Genomic DNA, 17,379 nt, shown 5'->3' with positions numbered 1-17,379 from the left:
TTTCTATCAAACTCAAGCAATAAAAAAAGAAAAAAGGATTTGAAATATCATGCCCAGGTGATGATATAATGCCATGCAATAAAATAACATTCAAGGATCCTTGAGAAGGGAGTTAATCATTGTCACGCAGAGGTTAAACAGTAATAACGACAGACAGTGTCATGTCAAATGGTGCTTGAGTTGTATTTTTGCTACAGATGGTTTAAAGATAAAGTAGTTATGACTCCTTTGCTTAGCTGCTCATTTGTGGTCTGCTAGAGGCTATTACAGATTCCTGCAGGACGGTGTCCTGTGAGGATTTCTTCTCACTTCTTGACAGTTTTGACACAAATAATTAAGCAGGCTTGACATAAATCAGATTTTATATAGTTTATACTGTGATTTCATACACAGTAACATTTGTGAATGTTCTGTTTCCTGTTAATATTTGGTTTGGCGGATCATGTTTGATAGCCAGTGACATGGAAATATGTCATACTGTGGGATATATCTAAATGGCACCACTGCAAAGATCAGCACAAGGTAAAGGTGCTATACATTTTACAGTATGTACAACACATGACTCAAAGGACAGAGGGGTGTCGCATGCTGTAAAGCCCTGTGAGGCAAATTGTGATTTGTGATATTGGGCTTTATAAATAAAAGTGATTGATTGAAATTGACATGGATTTATTAATAATGTCTTCATTTGAAAACATTACCTCGTTACATGCTGTGTGCTCCTGAACTGTGAGTTTGTCACCATTAACTTGTGTACCAAAAACTAAAATATATGTCATGTCATGTGATTTGTCGCATTTCTGTGTGATATTCTGTCAACTTTTGTGTCCACTCACTTGTGTATGGTAAGTTATCAGCCCTGGTGTATTTAAAGCCCAGTGTTTCTCCCATTCAGCTGCCAGATTGTCATTATCGCTCTATGGTGTGTTCATGCTCTCCAGCCCTTTCCTTGTGTTTGATTCCTTGGTTTTTGACTCTACTTGGATTTATGGACTTTGCTGTTTATGGGATTTCCCTGAATGGACTCTTCTTCCTTTGCTGACTGCCTTCACGTGTTTGACCCCTGACCTCCTAAGTAAAGATTTGGATTTAATAAACTTCTCAGCGTGTTGTGTTATTCTCTGCGACTGAATCCCAGTTTTGCACTAACTTTAACTTTAACTACATTTTTTAACAAAGGTACAATCTCACCACATCATGCACTCCACTCGACTAGGCACTAATTCAACATTTTTGTGCAGAAATATACAGTCCACATTCTGCTTTTATAAAACATTTACTGGGATATCAAATCACCCTTCCACAACTCTTCAGAACAGAGGGATCCTTCTCTTTGTCACTGCATGATGAACTGTGGGAAAGTGACCAACTCTGAATACCAACTGCAGATTTTAAACATTGATTAATTTGCTAGCTGCTTAGCTGCAGCCTCATATTTACTGTACAGACACTAGAGCAGTATAGTTTTACTACAGAGCTCACTTCATGAGCCTCTTTTCACCTGGAGCAGCAATGATATCTCAGAAACATATTAATTCAGGATCTTTTTTTGTTAAAAGACAAAAACAACTCAGGCTGTGCGTTGAGGGTTCATATGTTCATACTTTAATTATGTATGACAAAAATTAGAGACCAATCAGACACATATTTCAATTTCATACAAACATTCTAAAAAAATTCTTTGAAACATTTCTAAAAAAGGTTCTTAGCAAGCTTTTAGCAAGTTTTTAAAAACAAAATAAAAATATAAAAAACTGAACAGGTCCTGCCAGTGGACATTTGGATCCCACTGTGCAATTTTTTGGATTTTATATTCAGATTTCTGATTATTACTTTCAAGCAAGATAACTCCATTAAGGAAAAACTACGAGTCTGCAAATCAGACTTTGGCCTCACGTTGTATGGGTTGGTTCCTCCTTCCTTCATCTTCTACATATTTCGTCTTTCTGAATCCATGACACAACCTGTAATCGGAAGAAACACAATTACCTCAGATACATAAATGGCAGCTGATATATTTATATGTTCGATCAACCAATCTTGACCATTTTGCAAATTCTAACAAGATATTTTATCCCTGTAAAGCTCTTTCTAGGATGAGTCCAAAAGCCCCTCTAACTGTGAGGCTATTAGCTCAGTCCCTCTGTGACTTAATGAATCTAAGTCTTAATGAATCAAGTACATTGCAAAACAATTTTGTTATGGTGACCTGAAAAACATGCAAACTACAGCGATGAGTAAAATGCACCTACCCTTGGCATTCTTGCATCTGCTCCACTGTTTCTGGAAGATCTCTATTGAGGGTTTCCGGAAGAAAGAAGTTCACCACAGAGGAAGCAATCGTGAGACTTCCCATGAGGATATAAGGCAGAACCTTATTATAAGTACCTGTGAATAACAAACAAGCATAACTGCACATTGGAAAATGACAAGCATTGACTATAGTTGTACACATCACTGTATTATCCTGCGCAGACCTTTTGTGTTCTTTTAAATCATATGAAAGCAGTTAATACGCAGTAGCCATGTGAGATGCAGTACTTAACATCTACGCACCTAAATAGATGACATAAGGAGCTGTGATGCTGCCAATGCGTGCAGCAGAGGAGCACATTCCAATGCCGACGTTCCTGAGTACGGTGGGGTAAATCTCAGCAGTGTAGATGTAGACGATGCTGAAGCACATGGTGAAGCCAAACTTCCCGGTCATTTCCAGCGCCAGAGCAACATACTGAAGGGCTGTGGATAAGAGAGAGAAGTGCGTTATGAATCTCGTCCCCAAATTTTGTAAAACACCTCATCTTTCAGGATAAAAAAACAGTTCAGAAAATAGAACACTCAGGTTCTCTTAAAGGTCCAGTGTGTGGGATTTAGGGGCATCTATTGGCAGAAATGGTGCATGATTTTCATAACTATGTTTTCTTTAGTTTATAATCACCTGAAAATAAGAATTGTTGTGTTTCCATTACCTTAGAATGAGCCGTTTCTATCTACATACAGAGTGGATCCTCTTTCCACCATGTTTTTCTACAGTAGCCCAGAAAGGACAATTTAAACACTGGCTAGATATTGGCACTAGATAGGGACATTTATCCTTTTGCGTTTTAATGTCAGCCACCATAGTTCTCCTTGGCACATGGGAGAAGTTTCACTTTTGCAACAACATCCTACACACTAGACCTTTAAGCAGAGCAGGAACTAAATCTCAAAAAAGTTATATTTATTTTGTAAGGTACATTGGTTAAAATGCATCTGGTTTTGACCTCAGGTTTTTCATTGACGCAGAATGGCTTTTATATAAGTTGCTCTGCCATTCTCTTCAACCATTGTTAGTGTGTTCTTGGAAAAAGAAATGATAACAGGCAAAGTATATATTATGACTTTCTCCGGGGTGCAAAGTAACACAGTAACTTTTTTGCATGTGTTACATCACCTTAGTGGAGAGGATATGCTGCTCATGTATTCATCATGATTCCTCTCCTCTGTTAAAGTGCTTAAACATTAATTAACATGTGTGATAAATCCGCCTACAATCAAATGTCTAAGTATCTTTTTCTTCTTGTAAAAAGTCTGTCCAGGCACCATGTGACAAGCTTTGTATAGTCTGCGGCAGGTTGACCATCATCTGCTCTCATTAAAATTGAAAAGATGGACAGAATGAGATTTATGATTGGACAAGGGTCACAAAGAAGGCGAATGTGTTTTTACACTCGAGGATAAGGACTGAAAATGTGTTGCGTTGCTTGTAAGAAAGCCTGATGGTGCTGATAGCTGAGTGCACATTGCTGCAAAGTACATGTGCCTACTAGGAAGCAGCTGCTATTAAAGAGTCAGGTCACCCAAATTACAAATATACTGTATGTATACAGCAAACATGGCACGGTCATCATGTTTTTATGTATTATGTGACGTCCCTCCCACTGTCTTTGAGAATGTTTCAGCCAGTCTCGTCAGGCAGCTGGCTGACTTGGGAGGGTCGTTACCTTGATTAGGCTCACCTGGGCTTCCAAGCTGTAAAAGCTACCTAATCTGTTCATTTGGTCTCTCCCTTCCTTTCAGCTTACATCCACTGAGCATCTTTGGTTTTGGTTTGCACCTTCCAACACCTCCACAGAACACTTGACACTCACCCATGCATGGCTTTCATGACTGACTTTGCTGATCTACACACTCCATTGATTATTAAGTTAATTTTAGTTTAATAAATTTGGCTTGTTTTAAGTAAATCTTTTGTGTGGACTCCCTAACTGTCACATACTCTGAGCCAGTTTGTGACAATTACAATATATATACTTTGTCAGCTACTTCTTGTGATATTATGATAGAAATCTCAGAAGAAATATGAGGAAAAACAAACACATCTGCATAGCTTTTGTAATACATATTTGCACTCCTCTGAAATATGCTGTCATGTAACTGAGAATAATCATTACCCATAGCTGTGGTGTTTACAGTCCCTAAAAGTTTTAGCTGCAGTATAAGCTATTATTGCTGTCCGAGAAGATAAGATAAAATAAGATAATCCTCTCTTTGTCTCACAGCGGGGAAATTTGCAAGGCAGTGCGAATGAAGTACAGTCTTACTATCAGGGATGAACTGGATTAGAAGAAGAAGTCCTCCTCCAAGGCTGAGGAATGTTGACAGAAGTGCTCTTCTTGGACATTTCTTTAGCAGCCAGGTAGAAACGACATAGGCAGGGACCTCAGTAGTAGCTGACAAAAAACAGTTCATGAAGGGGTCGCCACTCAGATTGGAGGTGTTCAGGGATAATCCAAAATACCCAATGTTTATTGCCATCCTGAAAAAAAAAAGAAAAAAGCTTCTTTATAATAATTCCCAATTATTTTTCATTTGGTTTCTCATTGACGTGTCACCTCGGTTTTCAATCCATATTATGCATAGCAACATTTAATGTGAATGATGACCATTAGAATCAGAATGAGAAAAATAACAACCACTCACCACAAAAGGAGACACATCAGTGTGATGCATCTGATGTTCTTGTTTTTTAGAACATCAAGCATGGAGTATTTCCTGCTTGGAGTCAGTGAATGGAGCTGAAACCAATGCAAGCAAGAGAATTCATGGTGTTACATTTTCCTGACTTAGACACAGAATATCTCAAGTGTGTTATGAGAGGATTTTATTGACTTGTATCTGATTACATTTATCATCTTTTGGAAAGGTTCAGTGTGTAAAATTTAGGGGGATTTAGTGGCATCTAGTGGTGAGGATTGAAGATTGCAACCAGCTGAAACTACTCCAGATTAAAATTCCCTCAGTGTTCATTGATTGGGAAGCTTTTAGCAGGAGCCGAATTATCCAAAGAGGTCTCTTCCTCCTTAAAACAAACAGATCCGGTGATTTAAACCAGTAAAAACACTGAAAAAAGCAATTTTAATATTAAAAATCAATGTACTTCTGATGCTACTTATCACTGAGGGGCTTCTAACTATGGGGGCCAACATGAAAACAAGAAAGCGTGGATGGCCCTATCTGGAGCCAGTGTTTGGTTTGTCCATTCTGGGCTACCGTGGACACATGGCGGTGAACATGGCGATCTCCATAAATGAGGCCCCAGTCCCTACGGTGATATAAACAGCTTGTTCTAAGGCAAGGAAAACACAATAATTCCTACTTTCAGGTGATTATACACTAACAAAAGCATACCTATTATATCATATTCCATTTCTGCCAACATATCCCCCTAAATCCTACACACAGCTGTAACTGTGAAGGAGATTAAAATTAAAACGTCACAAATGTATGTGAACCATACCTCAGATTCTTTAAAGATCACAGGTGGTGCTTCAACCTTATTTTTCCTTGCAGCATCCCTCACAATGGCCTCAGCCTCCTCCACTCTTCCCTGAGTGATCAGCCAACGAGGAGACTCTGGGATTAACCTGCACGACCAACACAAGTTAACCACAAATGTCAACAAAGTATGTTGTATTTAATGACCACATCTTGCTGTTAAACCAGGGATGCTGACTATGGGCATATTTTATTCATGCACAAAATAGGACTTAAGAAAATAAAGACTGTTACGAGTGACGTACCACCACAGTGGGATGTAAACCACAGATGTTGAGGACAGAACGGCGAGCAGAGTCCTCCATTCTCGGATTCCGTATGCAATCCAAGGTAGCGTCATGTACCCGATGCAATAGAAAAGGAAGGCCCCGAGAGTTGTGAAGAGCACTCGCATAGTTTTACTCAAAAGCTCTGTTCCTGTCAGAGATAAAGTTGTAAAAGTTCAGCAATAAGCATGAGATTAAAAACAGATAAACAGCAGATAGTGAAAGTCATGCTGAAATATGTCAAGACTGCCAATGAGACCGTAATTATTTTACAATCCATACCTAGTACAAATGCAGAAATATACATGGATATCTGGGAGGCTCCAACAAAGAGGAACATGACGCAGAACATCTTCCATGAATGAGAGAAGGACTGAAGCAGCACTGAGACACACTGGGCTGCAAGAGAGATGAAAACAACCTTCTTCCTCCCAAACCTGAATGAAAAAAGAACTTTGTGTCAATGACAGTGATTCACAGATATGGTGCGTGTGGAAATATGGTGACAGTGACATCTTGGTGACTGCTTTGTCTCTTTTTTACAATAAAATCCCTTGTTTGAGGAGCATGCAGCTGGGCAGTGGGCATAAACAACTACAGAGTGTTTGTGTGTGTTTGTTTCACTAGCTGAAGACCAGAGTGAAGGTAAAAAGGCCACTAAACAAGCAACAAGTGAAGACATCTGTGGCACGGACCAGGCAGAACATCAGCTCAGGAAGATACCAGGTGTCTGCTGATGTCTGTGAGTAGCAGACTGAAGCAATGACTTTTGCCAACCCAATACGATATATTTTAACTTTATTTAAGTTTAGATTAACTTGGTTGATATCACTTTTTGTCTCCTTAATCTGAGGGACTGCTGCATGTGTATAAAGGTCTTCAGTTCATGCACTGTTGATGCTGGTATTGTGGATTTAAACACGCTCAAATTGGTGTTGAGGGTCAGCACTTTACCCTCAACAGTCTGTGGCATTTCCTGTAAAACGTGACTGTACGTAACTACATTCTAAAAATGTTGTTGCATATTCCTGCTAGGAACTGGAAGCTTCTTGCAACTTGGCTGCATTAAATCAAAAAACGTTGTTCAACCAGGTTTATAGCCATACAAAATGCTGATAACATGCCGCATGACTTTTGATCAAGTACAGCTGTGAGTGACCGAAATCTAGAGCAGTTGAATCATTTTTGGCAAAGGACTTTGCACAGGCAGAAAATGATTTACCAATTACATAAAGGCAATAACTTTCACCGTTATCTACCATGCACTGCAAACGGTGCTTTGTGTAATTTAAATGCTTGAAATGTTTAACAGTAACAGTGATAATATTCATGCCACTTCCCAGAAAAACTAGTTACATGTCTGATTTCATTGTGTAATACTGTAACAAGATGCTGTGCCCTTGACTTCTCAGCCATTCTCTCTCAATCCACTCCTTGCAGGTGGCCACAGTACCACAACCACAGAACCTAAACACTGTAGACTGGTTTGTTGCTTGACCTTAAAAGAGGAATGTTAGGAGAGACTAGTTTAACTGAGCTTCTTAACAGAAACTACACATCCTGAACTGGCAACTTACAGGTACACACATGAGCTTTAATTTAGTCTTAATCACCCAGTGTGACACATTGATCAAACAGCTTCAAAGGCCCTCCCCCTGGTGGCAACGTTTTCACAGCTGCAGAAGAGCTACATAGTTAAACACACAAAGGCATCAGGTTTATTTTGCTTTGATGACTTGCTCGCTGTACATTTTCCCTCACTACATAATAGAGCATAGTGCCCTTCAGGACATGGTTATGTGGTCTTATAATTAGGGATTCATGATGCTGGATTTTTATCTGATATGCTAATATTTAACAACTCATTTGACCGATCACGAATACTGATATATCCACTTTTATTCCCTACCTAACTTCAGTGATCATCAGGTCTCATCTGTAGTGGAATTAACATCATATCATGCATGCATAATCTTATTGTGATGGCCCACCAGCAGATAGGGACATGGGTTACAATACTTTTCAGTGTATGGAATATTCAGTCAGTGTGCAAATAAAGAAAAGGCATGCTGCGTTTTAAAGCCGATATCAATGACATACCAATATTATCAGTATGTTGGCCAATTCCAGTATTTAATTTTAAAGCCAATATCCAATGATGTGCGGATATTATCGTGCATCCCTACTTATAATATCAAACTCTTCCTATAGAGGATGAAGTCCAACAGACTCTGGCAAGTTCTGTCATCTCAGCACACATGAAAACACAATCCACCATAATTTTAACACATATCTGCCCTTGTAGACATTGTAAATCTCTTCCTGGTACACAGCTCCTGGCTGATGATAATGTCTTCTCCTGAAGTGGCAACATACAGGTGTACTCTTCTTTAATTTAGTATTTATAATCACCCAATGTGACACAATGGCCACAAAAGCTCGATAACCTCAATGCCCAAACACCCTTTTTTCCAGGCTGCAAAAGACCTAAAAAGTTAAACACACAAATGCTCCACACTGCTGTGTCCTGAGCCCCATGCTTTTCCACAACCAAAGGTACACAACACCAGTGTCTGTCAGAGCAGAGTGCTTAACATTGACGACTCTTAAAGACAAAGGTGTTTTGATTCTCTGGAAACCGACACTGAAAGACGGGCGATGACTTTAAAGTAGGAGACTTCTCTCTCAGTGAAAACTTGCCTTCCGTTGGAGGTCAGCTTTAACAGTAGATGGAGCTGTTGTCATTATAATGAAAGCCTATCAAGTCTCAGGCCCCTCTACTACAGTGTGAAAGCCTCACTTGCTTAATCAATGGTTTTCAGTTTCTATGAGCATTTTCCAAAATTTTACCAATGTTTCTTGAATAAAAAATGTCTAACATATGCAGTAAATGACAAAAACTGTTTTACTAAACATAAAGCACATTTAAAGTTCATATTAGACAATGACATAAATACATTCAAGGGAATTTTACCGATACCTGTCAGAAAGCTGGCCTGAGATTAGGGACCCAAAGAGATATCCCACAAAGAGAGTCGAGGATGCAAAGGGAACTTTCCACTGGTCGTCACAAACGAGGTCCCACTGTACAAAGATGTGAATTACATGCATATTTTAGACAAACAACAACAACAAAAATCCCATATTAAACACTTGTACATGCACATTCATACTGACCTCAGTGACTATGTTGGATTGGTAGATCTTTTTGCTGTAGCTCCATCCATCTAAACATTTCTCCAGCTCCAGGTTAGTGAGGTTGACGTCTCTTCCAGGAATAAATCCTTGAGCAGAGAGATTTCTCACCACATCCAGCTTGTATCTGCTGCACTGGGTCTGCACCTCCACGCCATCCACTACTGTAACAGGAATAATGGCATTTTTCCACTCCTCGGTTAAGTTCACATCCGGAATGAGGCAGTGATGTGTAGGAGCTGACCCGATAAAGACCATGTAAAGTCCGTTGAATCCAGTCGAGAGATAAACTGTGTTAAGGAGGAAGAATGTGGTCCAGAAATAAGGACCAGTCTGTCCAAGGAATGCAGTGTCTTCATCATAGTCTCCCATTCTTTATATAAAAAAATACCTCCCTGCTCTTGAGGGAGAAAAAAAAATCCTCTGAAATTCTTCAGAGTATGAGCCTTGGTATCCCTCTTAAAGTCCTGAGCTTTGTACCAGAGTGTTGGGTTTGAGCCCTCTGTGGAGCAGAGTGAGCTGGTCCCTCAGTGGGACAGAGTCACAAGTGAAAAACTTTGGTTTGAAGTCCTGAGAGAGTATTAAACATTCTTTCAAGGGGATAACCTTTCCATCCCAGAGTGCCACTGGATCCACTGTCTCTCAGTTTATGAGCAGACAGGGATGCTATTTATCTGAGGGTAGTGAATGAGAGTCCTCTCACTCATTGATTTGATCTAATTCACTTGAAGCAAAATGATCAAAAACACCCCCGCACCCACCACTCGGGTCTGAGTGGTGTTTTCTCTAAACAACATTCCACACTTTTAAATACCCCAAAGACGAGCACGTGCTTGTACTCTAAATGTTGCTAAGTAGCATTAAGACTCCTTGGGCTATTTTTAAGTCACACTGCAGAGGCAAGCATGCCTTCATGTAAAAGTTCAGCAGAAATTGTTGCAATCCTGTACATGGGCTTTGAATTACATAATTAATATTTTGCTACTAAAATGGCTCATTTACAAACAATTTAAAAAAACAAAACAAAAACACCCTTTGTTTTCAAGTAGCCTAACACATTTTTAGTCTGTTAAATGTGTTCAGTGAATGCCCCGATCACACAGACAGGGTTTTGCAGGTTGCAAGACCTTTTTTAATCTAAGGCCACTTTGCCTTTTTATTGTTGCCTGGCAACCACATCATCACCTAATCAGTCTACAGTTTATTATTCATTCATTCATTCATCTTCTAACCGCTTCATCCTCTTGAGGGTCGCGGGGGGGCTGGAGCCTATCCCAGCTAACATCGGGCGAGAGGCAGGGTACACCCTGGACAGGTTGCCAGACTATCACAGGGCTGACACATAGAGACAAACAACCATTCACACTCACATTCACACCTACGGACAATTTAGAGTCACCAATTCAGTTTATTATTATTATTATTATTTTATTAATTTCAGAGTAATTGGTAGCTAGTTACTAAAAATGAACCAGCAGAGGGTACATACTGTAGCTCTGGTTGGGGGTGAGAGGCTGTCAGTAAGTAGTTAGTGGGTCACAAGCAGAGATGGGTAGTAACTGGTTACATTTACTCAGTTACATTTACTTGAGTAACTTTTTGGATAAATTGTACTTTTCAGAGTAGTTTTAATGCAAAATACTTTTTACTTTTACTTGAGTTATATTGTTTTAAAGCAACAATACTCTTACTTGAGTACAATATTTGGCTACTCTACCCACCTCTGAGTACATAATTACATATATATATATATATATATATATATATATATATATATATATATATATATATATATGTACAGTATATATAAGAATATATTTGTGTTTCTTGTGCCTTGATTTATGTTATGTTTGTAAAGATTTAATTTATTTTGTTTTAGTTAAAGGGGTATCGTTTAAAATACATGAATTTGCAGATTATTATTTTTGATTGATTGATTACGTTCATGTTCTTATTTTACAAATAAATCAGACATTACTCAACAGTTACTCAGTACTTGAGTAGGTTTTTCACCAAATACTCTTTTACCCTTACTCAAGTAATTATTTGGATGACTACTTTTTACTTTTACTTGAGTAATATTGTTCTAAAGTATCAGTACTCTTACTTGAGTACAATATTTGGCTACTCTACCCACCTCTGGTCACAAGGAAATGAAGATCCGTGTGGGTACATGAGACCCTAAAAAAGAGGGTGGATCATGGTGAATAACATCAGTTTCTTCTCCACTGTTTACTTACTGTAAACTCGTTGTCTCAAATCATCTGATTGGATAATGGGAAAAAAGCTGGGATGACATAGGGCACTTTTCCACTCTGAGTTGAAGTTCTTTCAACTTCAAGAGTTAAGAGCGCTATGGCAAAAACGTTAGGCGCCTGGAGTGTAGAAATACGAGGTGTAGTAATGCAAAAACAGCTAGTAAAAAGTGTAATTCTCATTAAAAACAGTGACAAAAAGCCACCACCAGCTGCTATAATAATTTCTGTGTGAATTCTGATATTCACATGCAAGGGCAAGTAAGTTAGGTTAGGGTTAGGGAGTTTTCTGCTGGAAACTTTTGAGCAGGTAACACTTCATTTGCTGCTTTCTGGTAATATTTTTCTGAATCAGTTTATGCTGTAAATGTCTATTAATTATGTCCAAATAAAAGTTCTCTGCTACTCTGATGTTTCTGTTGGGGGCGGGGGACAAATGCAAATGGTCTAATTATTGAGGCGGGCATGTTCCTTTGAAATCTACACCTTTATGTTCACATGTAAATCCTAAGGTCACTATAGAGTGACGCACTTAATCAGTTTAAATGTCCGTGTGTAATGTATTTTTTTTCTTGTGCTTGATCTTGATGATTTAGATGTTTTATGTAGAGCACTTGAAATTGTCTTGTTGCTGCAATGTGCTGTTTAAATAAAGTCACCCTGCCTTTAATGAGTGCAGGAAGATAATCAAAGCCGTCTCCATTTGCATGGCTGTGATATGTTGTTTCCTCACACAATGGTCGTTCAGGACATTACAGCATCACATGACAAGATTAGGTCATGGCCTTTGATCAGTGAAGACACCACATGGCTTTCAGAAACAACTCATCAATAGCCTACAGATGAAATAATTCACTCACACAAAGTATGAAAAGGAACTGGTTGGTTACTGTACGTTTAATACTGGAGTAAGTTAGCTACTGTATCAAAACCAGGTTTCTCATAAATGGATAATCAGCTTAAATGACTTATTATAAGTTATGATAATCACGTGAAAATGCAACAACAGTCTAAACCAAGTTAAAGAGTAGCTTTCTCCTGGCACCAAAAATGTCTTGCTCAAGAGCATTGTGGCAAGGCAAATATAAGATATTTATCTGACCTTTACACTAAGTAACTGCAGGAAGAGCATTGTCCAAGATAAAAGATAAAACATTAGATGATGCAAGACGCAACATTTACCCTTCTGTGCCAGTGATGTCTGGGAAAACACAAGAATAAAAACTTAATCTGGACTTTAGATGGCCAATATGGTGTATCTACAACTACTATCTGTCAATTTATCTACTACTAAAGTTGTATTTTATTGTCTCTCAAGGTGTATGTAAAGCAGTTAATAATTAATCATTAATGAGTTTCCTTTGTAAACAGTGCAGGAGACAGCACATCCTGCAGTTTCACAACAAAGTTGTCAACCTGTCTCTATAATTATTAACACAGGCTTTCACAGCTTGTAAAAATTTGCTATCAGCATCAGACTTTTATTAGCCTGGCATAGAAAAGGTCATGGTTCACACAGTAAAAGGCTTTAATGACTGTGAGTGAGTGACCTCAGCTGGGGTGAGAACATCTTGTCTGCACATGACATGTTAGAGGAGCACATGAATGCCGTCAGCACATATTCGGTATCTAAACATGAGAAGTTTCTGTCTGCCATTGTTCTTGTTTTCTGTTTGTTGTCGGGGGATGGGGGAAATTATTGTACTTTTTGTCTCTTACTAAAAATGTAATATTTTAAAGCATTGTTATTTCATTACAAGATACAAGATTCATTTGAGTCAGCTGGTGAGGGTATGGTTTGAACGGTGCATTGGAGCATGTGGTTGTATGCTGAGCAGACAAGGGTTTGTGCCACTGCTAGACCCATAAAGATCAACATATCAACACAGTTAACTGTTCCCAGAAGGGCTGAGACATAACTGAGTCTTGGTTTTTTGATTCATCACATGATAGCAACAACAATTTACCTGCAACTTAAATATAAATGTTTACTGGAACATAACTGATCAGTTGCAGTAAAGAGCATAGGCCTTTTACTGAAACTCTCTCTTAGGTTCAAGTTCAAAATCATTGCAAGTGTTTTTTGTTCTTCTACTGCCAGCTGTTAAATGAACACTTCTACATTTTGTACAATACACTTATCATATGAAGTTAAATAAAGGCTACAGGCAGCAGCTGATTAGCTCAGCTTAGCACAAAGACTGGAAACAGCTGGCCTGGCTCTGTCCAACAGAGGTGCCTACCAGTAACTCTTCAGCTCGCTAAATAAAGGTCCAGTGTGTAGGATTTATGGGAACTATTTGTTCACGACAATGTTGCATTTAAGAAGGGTTCAGATAACCATTGTGGTGGTAGGTTTGTCTTGGACTAGTAGTGGCTGCGGTTTGTAGGGGCTTTGTGTTTCTGCAGCTGTAGCCTACATGTCTCTACAAAGCGGGTCCTCTGCAGGCTCCCAGGAATGCTGCTCAGCCTTGCAGCCAATTTTTCCCAGTGGCCACTCATGGTATTGTATGGAGCTTTATCCTTATCTTTATTCAAGAGAGTGGTCTATCAGTTTGAGAGTATTATTTATTGATTTCACATTCAAAAACCCTGCCCTCGCACTCAAATAGCCTTTGCTTGCACTTGGATCTACTCTGTTTCTGCTCAAACTGTGTGCTCGCACTCAGATACCATGTTGCTCGCACTAAAGGTAGATTTCAAACAGCTGTCAAAAATTCAGTTATTAAGACAAAAAATCCGAAAATACACAAATTGCATCTAGACAGCATGGAGATGTTGGTAATTTGTTTTTAACAATGATTTATTGGCTCCATAAGTGAAAAACTGATGTTTAAAATTACCATTTTGATGCCACATGCCACATTGAAAATGTATTTAGCAAGAATTTGCCAGTATATGTTTACAATACCGTTTACAGTCAAACATTTTGATGCACTGTAGGCTCAATTTTCGATAAATCAAAAATCTGTGTGGATCATTTGTGTACGACAGTCTGAAGATGCTCTGTAGCAAGTTTGGTGTCAATTGAGCAAAAATTGTGGGAGGAGATAGGTTTAAGAAGTTTTACAGTTTTTGAAAAAAAAAACCAGCATGATGGACTTCATAATTTGCAATAGGTTTAAATGTACAAAATTTTCTTCAGTATTGGGGCTACAGTTTGATGAAAGTTGCAAATCTGTAGCACATATGGTTGATTTGTTGTGAATTTTCAAAATTTTGAACTTTAGAGGCTTGCTGTAGCGCCACCATCAGGACTATTGGCCTGTTCTTGCACTGAGGCAATCTGGCATGGGACTGGACCTTTGTGCAAAGTTTGGTGATTTTTCGTGCGTGAGAAGTAGGATTTCCTCAGAAGAAGAAGAAAGAAGAAGAAGAACATGCAGGATAACAACAGGGTCCTGGCAGCTTAGGCTGCCCGGCTCCTAATGAATAGGTGTCATGATAGCATCTGGTGTCTACGTATTATAATAAATCTACAGTCCTCTTCCATGAAGACACTCCACTATGTCGCGTTTTTGCATTTTACCATTGGCCACCTGAGCTTTCCTACAGACTTGGCACATGAGACATGTTTCAGTTAGTTGCAATCTACAACCTCACCACTAGATGCCTCTAAATCCTACACACCTGACCTTTAAAGCTGTAGTTGGTAACTTTTAAAAAAATATCTTTGTCATCTGAAAATGTCACTATAGCCACACAGTATTACATGAGACAGACAGTCTGTGCTTCTAATCGTATTGGCAAGAATCCACTGTAGCTGAACAAAAACAACCTATCAGAGCAGAGGAGTCTCTAATACAGCTGTCAATCGTGTCAGTCACTGCACATTAACTGCAATCAAACTGTCAAACAAGGCAGCGCTGATTAAATATTCCTCGTCTCCAATGTTGTCAGAGACATACAGTATCTTGGTGTACTGTTTAGCTGTAAAATGAGAATGTTAATGTTAAAAGCCAAACCAAGCACCCCCCCCCCCCCTCCGGCCAGTGTGTGGGATAGAGAGGCACTGGACAGATAAACAAAAGTGTCTGCTATTCTGGGAAGGAAGAGAGGAGACCTTTAAGGAGTTGTAACAAAATAACAAACACAGTTTTTTGTGCTGACAACTGTCATGTATTATCTTTGTTCCAAGGTCAGAATACAGAGATAAAATGGTACAAAGTACGTCAATCAATCAATATAAACTTTATTGTCCCCAGGGGGAAATTTGTCTTGGACTCCAAATGCCACATTCAGGCTACAATCATGGTGCACAGACAACATAGAAAGACAATAGGAAGGACAAGAATAGCAACACCACAATCGTTCAGGGACAGTCGTTCTGACAGATACCGTACAAAAAGGCACTGAAGAATAATATGGCATAAAAGCCCCAGTGTAACAATATAAAAGCGCTAAAATCAATCAAATGCAATAAATAATAAATAAAACCGCTGAGGAAGATCAATGGTAATTAAAAGAATAAAATAAAACCAATATAAAAATACACAAGTCAGAAGTGCAGAGGGCGCTAAGCCCCCAACAAGAGCACTTTACAAAACCCTCTTATGGTTGTGCAGGTTGTTTGTTTAGGAGAGAAATGGATGTTGGAAGGAAGGAGAGTTTGTAGCGGTTGCTTTTGTATCTACTAGCTCTGTAACGTCTCCTGGGGGGAAGTACTTCATATTCTGAATATAGAATATGTGAAGGATCTTTTAAAATGCTTTTTGCCCAATTCACATCTAACTCTTATGAGGTAGGTTCAAAGTAGGTAATGAGGAAATCCTCACAAGTTCCTGGTAGTGTAGGCAGAGAGCTCGTGTCTGCCCACTCCCTCTCCCTCCACTGCATCATGACGGACTTTCCAACTCAGTCAATTGTGTTTTGATACATGCTCTTTGATTCGGCTCCCTGGATCAGCTGGTTCTTTAAAACATGATGCCACTCACTGGTTTCATTTTGTGTGACTGGCTCAAATCAAGCATCGTCCGCAAGGTATGGCATGGCATTGCAAAACAGAGTGATATCCTTCCTCAATCAAAATTCTTTAACCCTGCTCTGATCTCCAACTTTAGCAGCACCAAAGCATCCCCAGACCGCCACATTCCCTCCACCATGCTTGACAGATGTCATCATAAACTCCTCCAACATATTTTCATTCGTTCTGATTCCCACAAATGTTCTTTGTGATCCGAACACCTCAAACTTACATCTTTCCTTAACACTTTCTTTTATCTTCCTCCATCTTGTCTATGTTCTTCCACCTACTATAATCGTTTCCTTTTATTGGCCAATCTCAGATACGACTTTTCTTTGCTTCTCTGCCTAAAAGACCTGCATTCCTGGAGTGGCCTCTATACACTGCTGTTGCTGAGGCCGGTGTTTTGTGGGTGCCATTTAATGAAGCTACGAGTTGGGGATCTGTGAGGTGTCTGTTCCTCAAACTAAAAACTCTGTCGTTGTCCTCTTGCTCAGATGTCCACAAGGCCCTTTCACTTCTCTTACTATTCTGGTTAGAGCGTGTTTGTGCTGTTCCATGAAGCGAGCACTACACACCATTGTATGAGATCTTCAGTGTCTTGGTAATTTCTTGCATGGGATAGCCTTCGTTTTTCAGAGCAAGAATAGTCTGACAGGTCTCAGAAGAACGTTCTTCTCTTATTGGCCATTTTGAGACTATAATCAAACCCACAAATGCTGATACTTCATTATCCTAGGGAAGGCAAATTTTATTGAGTCTTTAATAAGTAACAACACAAACAATGTGCCAATGGAACACAGAAGTGACGGTTGCTCAAAATGATCCTCAATATGCCTACTGTCTGTAGATAATTCATTAAAAACCAACAGCTTCCAGCTAC

General features: G+C 39.1%; 1 protein-coding gene across 1 annotated transcript; it reads right to left on the bottom strand.

Moving 5' to 3' along the window:
- Window positions 1-1,582: 1,582 nt before the first annotated feature.
- slc22a5 (solute carrier family 22 member 5) lies at window positions 1,583-9,908 on the bottom strand. Its single transcript, XM_049592055.1, has 10 exons — window positions 9,261-9,908; window positions 9,064-9,167; window positions 6,366-6,520; window positions 6,063-6,234; window positions 5,780-5,906; window positions 4,963-5,057; window positions 4,584-4,798; window positions 2,557-2,739; window positions 2,253-2,388; window positions 1,583-1,964 (listed from the first exon to the last, which is right to left on the bottom strand). The coding sequence occupies exons 1-10, from the start codon at window positions 9,648-9,650 to the stop codon at window positions 1,880-1,882; spliced, it is 1,662 nt and encodes a 553-aa protein (XP_049448012.1). The 5' UTR covers window positions 9,651-9,908; the 3' UTR covers window positions 1,583-1,879.
- Window positions 9,909-17,379: the final 7,471 nt, after the last annotated feature.

The sequence above is a fragment of the Epinephelus fuscoguttatus genome, linkage group LG12 (assembly GCF_011397635.1).
Source record: "Epinephelus fuscoguttatus linkage group LG12, E.fuscoguttatus.final_Chr_v1".
Taxonomy (NCBI): domain Eukaryota; kingdom Metazoa; phylum Chordata; class Actinopteri; order Perciformes; family Serranidae; genus Epinephelus; species Epinephelus fuscoguttatus.
This window is presented reverse-complemented; position numbering and strand designations above follow the sequence as displayed.